Raw genomic sequence first — 6,056 nt, 5'->3', positions numbered from 1 at the left:
ACAATGGGTGGTCTTTTTCTTCATTCCACCTTGTGGAGATGATAACTTGAATGGCCACAGGAAGTTATTTGCCTCTTTTTTTTTTTTTTTTTTTAGAACCTGGGATTGAACTCAGATCCTTGTGCTTACCAGGGAAGCGCTTATTCCACTGAGCCATCTCCCCAGCGCCTTTCTTAAGGGTTTCTGGCACGGCAGGAACCTTCTTTTTCTTCTCTTCTACACCCTCCATGGTTCCAGCTGGAAAACACTGGATTTTTTAAATTTCTTTTTTATTGAGAAATATCAATGAGACAGTTCCAAAGCTGATTAATAGGACAGTTTCAATAATTAATACCTTATATATTGTTATTTTCCTAGTGGTTATCTGTAGTACAAGAAGCAGACAGGACATTTTGTCCAAACACTATTAGTACAAATCTTTCTTCTCATTGAATTAAGCAAAAGCTGTATATCTATCCTAACTATTCTGTATATACAAATACGAAATGGTCCTTCGTTTCCCCTTTTTTCCATTTGGTCCTGTCAGAGGTGGGTATTCTATTGGCATCTAAATACTATAGGGGCCGGGGAGATGGCTCAGTGGAATAAGCGCTTCGCTGGCAAGCGCAAGGGCCTGAGTTCAATCCCTGGTTCCGGGGGGGAAAAAAAAAAAAAAACCCAAAAAACAAAACAAAACAAAAATAAATACTATAGGTGCTTGAATTCAGCAAAACCATCCAACACTGTCCAGCAGTCCATAATAGTAGTGGGTTATCCGCAGAAGTTACTGATGGATTTTTTTCAATTAAAGGCAAAACACTTATTTTGAGGATAGAGACAGTGTTTTAAATCAATCACCTTAACGGAAAAATGTAAAGGCTCTTTTTCTTTGGCCAATTGTAACGGAGAGAAAAAGAAAATGCTCAATTCCCAGCAGAGCCGCCTGCTGCCCGCGGCCAGGCGGGCAACCTAGCACTCCCTGGGCTGCCACCCGGGGCGTCCACACTTGTGTCTAAAAGCCCTTTTACAATGATTTTCTTTCAATAATTAATTTGTTTTTGTTTTTGTTTTTTTTAACCCAATAGGTCCTTTTTTTATTTGTAACTTGTAAATTTTTGTCAAGGGGAGAATGACCAGTGGAGCGGTGTAAGGCTCTGGGTGACTTCGGTAGCGTTTTGAGTCACTGAATTATGACCTTGATTTTCTTCAGTAGAGTCTGAACGGCACCAGGCAAAAGCTGGAGACTCCTGCAGCCTCAGGGGCTCACTGGCCTTTCTCGGTTCCAGGAACGGCCCCAGCGCCCTGCCTCCCCCTCCCCAGGCAGTGCGGCTTTTGCAGCCAGGGCTGCCAAAAATCTTGTTTTCCGCCTTTCCCCTCCTTTGATCCGTGCCCCCCCCTCCCTCTCACAGAGGGGCGTGCCTTGCTTTCTCATGCAAACTCCCGGCAGTCTTCCTGCCTCGGCCTCCCCAGCGCTGGGACCGCCAGCGCCGCCCCCTCGCCCAGCCTAAGCTGCTGAGTGGGTGGGAAGTTTCATCCCGCGCTGACAGAGAAGGTCCAGCGGTGCATGGTGGCCACCTAGTTGGAGGCTGTGTAGTCACACGCGTGTGCCTGACGCCTCCCCAGGTCACCCTGGCGGCCACTCTGGGGACACTGAACACCCTTGCCGACGTCTCAGACGAAGTGGTGCAGGGCAGGGGCGAGAAGCGGCTGACCATTTCCACCCCTGACCGGAAGCTGCTGAACTTCGTCCTGCAGCATGTGACCTACACGAGCGCCAGCTACCAGCACAACCGTGTGGATGTGGGTGAGACGTCAGCTCCGAAAACGCTTGGGCTGCGGGGATCTTCCACCTCCAGGAGGCCTGCCTGGCTTTCAGATCCTTCCCCACCTCCAACCCCTGATACTTAACTTCCCAGCTACCCAGTGCCTTCCCCACTTTGCCACATTCACCCCATGAACTTTTGGGGGGGTCCCTTCCCCAGGCCATACCTTCTGGTTTCATTAGCCCCCTATGCCATGCTCCAAGCTGTCTTCAGGCTGGGCAAAGTGGCATGTGGCTGGAATCTGCTTGTGAGAGGCTGAGGCAGGAGGATTTCTACAAGATTGAGGCCAGCCTGGCCTGCATAGCAAGACTATCTCAAAAAGCAAAACAAGGCCGGGGAGATAGCTCAGTGGCCTAAGCACCTGCCTGGCAAGTGCAAGGTCCTGAGTTTGATTCCTGGTACCTAGACCCTAACACCCCAAGCCCACCAGCCCACCCTAAACCGATCCCATGCCATGTTCATGCAGGGGAGGTGTACCTCTAGTACCATTCAGCTGGTTGCCCCTGGACACCCAGCAAGTCAGAAGCCCAAATGTCGACTCTCAGGGGACTATAACCCCCACTTACCTGCTTCCTGGGCAGCGTAGGCCTTGACCTGCAAAGGCTGCCAGTGGCTCTGACTGCTTCTTCCCGCAGTGAGCTTGGAGTCCATGTCTGCGGTGGCCAAGTTCCCCGTGAGCATCCGCTACCCTGTCATCCCCAAGCTGTATGACCCAGGACCAGGTGAGCCTGGCCCCACACTCCGTGGGGGACCTTGGAGCTGTAGGAGAACTGATCAAAATATGGTATAATTATATAATACACTCTGATATAATCCCAGAGATTTGTTTGCGGGAAAGAAATTCTTGCATACAGTGCCCTACATTGCTTAGTTATATTTAACGAAGCCAGGTGTGCTGGTGTACTCCTGTCATCCCAGCACTCGGGAGGCTGAGGCAGGAGGATCGCCATGAGTTTCAGGGCAGCCTGGGCTACACAGTGAGACCCCCATCTCAAAACTAAGAAAGCGATCCCTTGTGGAGGTACTTGGCCAGACTTGCCCTGAGGCAGACTCAGGCTGCCTGCTTTTGTCCAGAGAGGAACCTCCGGAACCTGGTGACCATTGCCACCAAGACTTTTCAGCGCCCCCACAAGCTGAAGGTCCTGCTGCAGAGCATCCGGGCGTTCTATCCAGACCTGACCGTCATCGTGGCTGATGACAGCAACCAGCCAGTGAAGATTGAAGACAGATACGTGGAGCACTACATCATGCCCTTTGGGAAGGTGCGGCCTCCCAGGCTGGGGCACTGGGGCCCTCCCCGGGTGCCTCTGTGAACCCAGACTGACAGCGAGTCACCCCCACATTCCAGCATTATTGGGTGGTTGCTCCAGCCTCCTTAATGATGGTGTGGAGGCTGAGGGGATTGTCTAGTGACAGCCCTGTGTCTGCACCTCTGGGATTCCTGATCTGCAGCCCAATATCCACCCATGAAGCGCATCCCTCGTGCCCACGAATCCACCCACGCTAGGGACTGCGTCAGCGTGGTGGGCTATGCCTGTATTCCTATCACCCAGGAGGCTGAGGCTGGAGGGCTGCTGGGAGATCGAGGCCACCCTGGACTACACAGTGAAATCCTCTCTCAAAAAACCAAAAGTGATTGTTCTTTCCCAAATTCTTCTGAGGCCTAGACTTCTCGCAACTGGCGGTTCTGAACCTCGCCTGGACACTGGGTTCATCCCGTAGGCTGTGACTTTGTCTGTCTGGACACAGCATGGCTTTGGGGACCCAGGAATCTCCCCAAGGACCCTGCAGAGCTGGGGAGGTGAGGGTGGCGACCGCTGATCTGACCCACTGCTTACAGGGCTGGTTTGCTGGGCGGAACCTGGCCATCTCCCAGGCCACCACCAAGTATGTCCTCTGGGTGGACGATGATTTCCTTTTCACCCCCACAAGCAAGATTGAGAGGCTGGTCGAGGTCCTGGAGAACACGGAGCTGGATGTGGTAAGGGGTGGTGGCCGTGTGCCTGGTGTGGCCTGGAGTGGTGGACAGGGGGGAGGAAGAGAAGAGGAGGAGCGATCTCAAGAGTGAGGAGGGGAGCTGGGGAAGTAGCTCAGTAGAATAAGTGCTTGCCTGGCAAGCACAAGGGCCTGAGTTCAATCCCCAGTTCTGCCAAAAAAAAAAAAAAAAAAAAAGTGAGAAGGCAGCCTGCGAGATGGCACACGCCTGTAATCCCAGCATCTGGGAGGCTGGGCAGGAGGATCTTTGCAAGTTTGAGACCAGCTGGGGCTACAAAGTGAGTTCAAGGCCAGCCTGAGCCGCATAATGAAACCCTGTTTCAAAAAGACCAAAAGTGGTGCTGGAGAGATGGCTCAGTGGTCTAAAACACCTACTTGAAACAAGCTTGGCAAAGCACAGGGACCGCGGTGGGCTGAGCTGGCCACACACACACACAATAAATAAATGTAATAAATAAATAATTAAAAAAAAAAAAAAGACCGAGGGGGGGCCAGGGAGAATAAGCGCTTCCCTGGCAAGCACAAGGGTGTGAGTCAATCCCCAGTTCTGGAGGAAGGGGCCACCTCAGGAAGGGGCAGGCACAGCTCCAGCGTGGAGTGTCGCACTTGGAACCAGAAGTGAACCCTGCCTTTGCCTCCCGGGAGATCCTCCTGCCTCAGCCTCTCAAGGGCTGGGATGACAGGCATGCACCACCATGATCAGCCGGAGAGAAGTGTGTTGCTTGGTGTAGCCATCTGGGGAGGCTTCCTGGAGGAGGCAGGATGAAACCCAGTCTGTCCACCACTAGGTGGGCGGCAGCGTGCAGGGAAACGTGTTCCAGTTCAAGCTGTTCCTGGAGCAGAGCGAAGGCGGGAACTGCATTCACCGCAGGTCCGGATCCTTCCAGCCCTTGGACGGCTTCCCTGGCTGTGTGGTGACCAGCGGGGTGGCCAACTTCTTCCTGGCCCACACTGAACGGCTCCAAAGAGTTGGCTTCGACCCCCGCCTGCAGCGGGTGGCTCATCAAGGTGGGCAAGAGGACGGGCAGCCTGGTGACACCCAGGAAACCAAGGGCCACACCGCAGGCCTTTGTCCCCGTGACCTCAAACTAGGGAGCTTTCAGTGTCTCCCCGCCCTGGACTTCCCTGCTCACGCTTCCTCTTCCCGCTCTGCAACCCCATCCCATACCTCCTTCCAGCCCTCTTTCCTCTCTCCCCAGAAATCCCTTTCTACTAAATTGCAACAGCCGCCGGGGTGCGGTGGCGCACACCTGGCCCGGCACTCAGGAGGCTGAGACAGGAGGATTGCGCTGAGTTCGTGGGAGGCTGGAACCAGGAAGCGGGACCCTGTCTCAAGACAAACCACCCTGGTGGCCCGGTGGCAGCTCCTATTTCTCTCGTGCTCTCTCCGCAGAGTTCTTTATAGACGGGCTGGGCAGCCTGCTGGTGGGTTCCTGTCCAGATGTGGTCATGGGTCACCAGTCCCGCTCACCGGCGACAGACAGGGAGCTACTGGCGCTGGAGAAGAACTACAGCGCCTACCGGGCCAACACCAACCAGCAGATCCAGTTCAAACTGGCGCTGCACTACTTCAAGAACCATCTCCAGTGCTCCACGTAAAGCTCGGGCCTGATTGGCTGGGGGCATCTAGAAGGTGCAGGCTACCAACGAGCTGACTCAGGGCAAGTGGATGGGCCAATTAGCGCTTAAGGGTTATTAGGATGGACCAATCACTGATCAGGGCAGCGGGGACCTTGTTGATTACAAGCCTTAAGTGTTCCTTACTCTTCCCCTTCTTAAGCGTTTGAGAGACCATCAGCCACTGGCTGGTCTCGTGCAAGACATGGTGACAGACGGTGGGGATGAAGGTCGGCGAAGCGGGGTCAAGGTCATGGGTTCCTGCCTGTCTGAGCTTCTCCTAAGCCAGGCAGGGCGCTATTCTTTATACAGGCAATCAGGGGTGACAGAACACAGTTAAAGCACAATTGAAACCCCAAAGGGGACCAAAGAGTTCCTGAGCACACAAAAACATCCGGGAGCGGGGCGCAGTGGCTCACAGCCCTAATCCCAGTGTTGCAGGCAGCCTGAGTTAGATAGAAATATTGTAGGTAGTTAGACAGGGACAGGCCCTCAAAGGGGATGACAAAGACCAGACAGCTTACTGGGGAGATGCTCCTGGTGTGAGTCAGACCTAAAGATCAAACAAATGCTGACCTCCCTAAAGTTGGCATCCAGGATTGCTCATTAGTCGGGAAGAATCATCGACTGAAGGCCACCAGA

The 6,056-nt window shown here is 53.6% G+C and overlaps 1 protein-coding gene across 1 annotated transcript in view; it reads left to right on the top strand.

Moving 5' to 3' along the window:
- Nucleotides 1-5,910, top strand: part of B4galnt2 (beta-1,4-N-acetyl-galactosaminyltransferase 2) — a 21,575-nt gene extending 15,665 nt beyond the window's left edge. The window contains exons 7-12 of the mRNA XM_004633649.2: nucleotides 1,603-1,783; nucleotides 2,438-2,524; nucleotides 2,877-3,064; nucleotides 3,643-3,783; nucleotides 4,586-4,805; nucleotides 5,191-5,910. Coding sequence (XP_004633706.1) covers nucleotides 1,603-1,783; nucleotides 2,438-2,524; nucleotides 2,877-3,064; nucleotides 3,643-3,783; nucleotides 4,586-4,805; nucleotides 5,191-5,396 — 1,023 coding nt within the window. The 3' untranslated portion in view covers nucleotides 5,397-5,910. The remainder of the gene's footprint in view (nucleotides 1-1,602; nucleotides 1,784-2,437; nucleotides 2,525-2,876; nucleotides 3,065-3,642; nucleotides 3,784-4,585; nucleotides 4,806-5,190) is intronic.
- The last annotated feature ends 146 nt before the right edge of the window (nucleotides 5,911-6,056 follow it).

This window comes from Octodon degus, unplaced genomic scaffold, assembly GCF_000260255.1.
Source record: "Octodon degus isolate 3935 unplaced genomic scaffold, OctDeg1.0 scaffold00056, whole genome shotgun sequence".
Lineage (NCBI taxonomy): Eukaryota > Metazoa > Chordata > Mammalia > Rodentia > Octodontidae > Octodon > Octodon degus.
The sequence above is the reverse complement of the archived record's forward strand: the minus strand, read 5'-3'. Positions and strand labels throughout refer to the sequence as shown.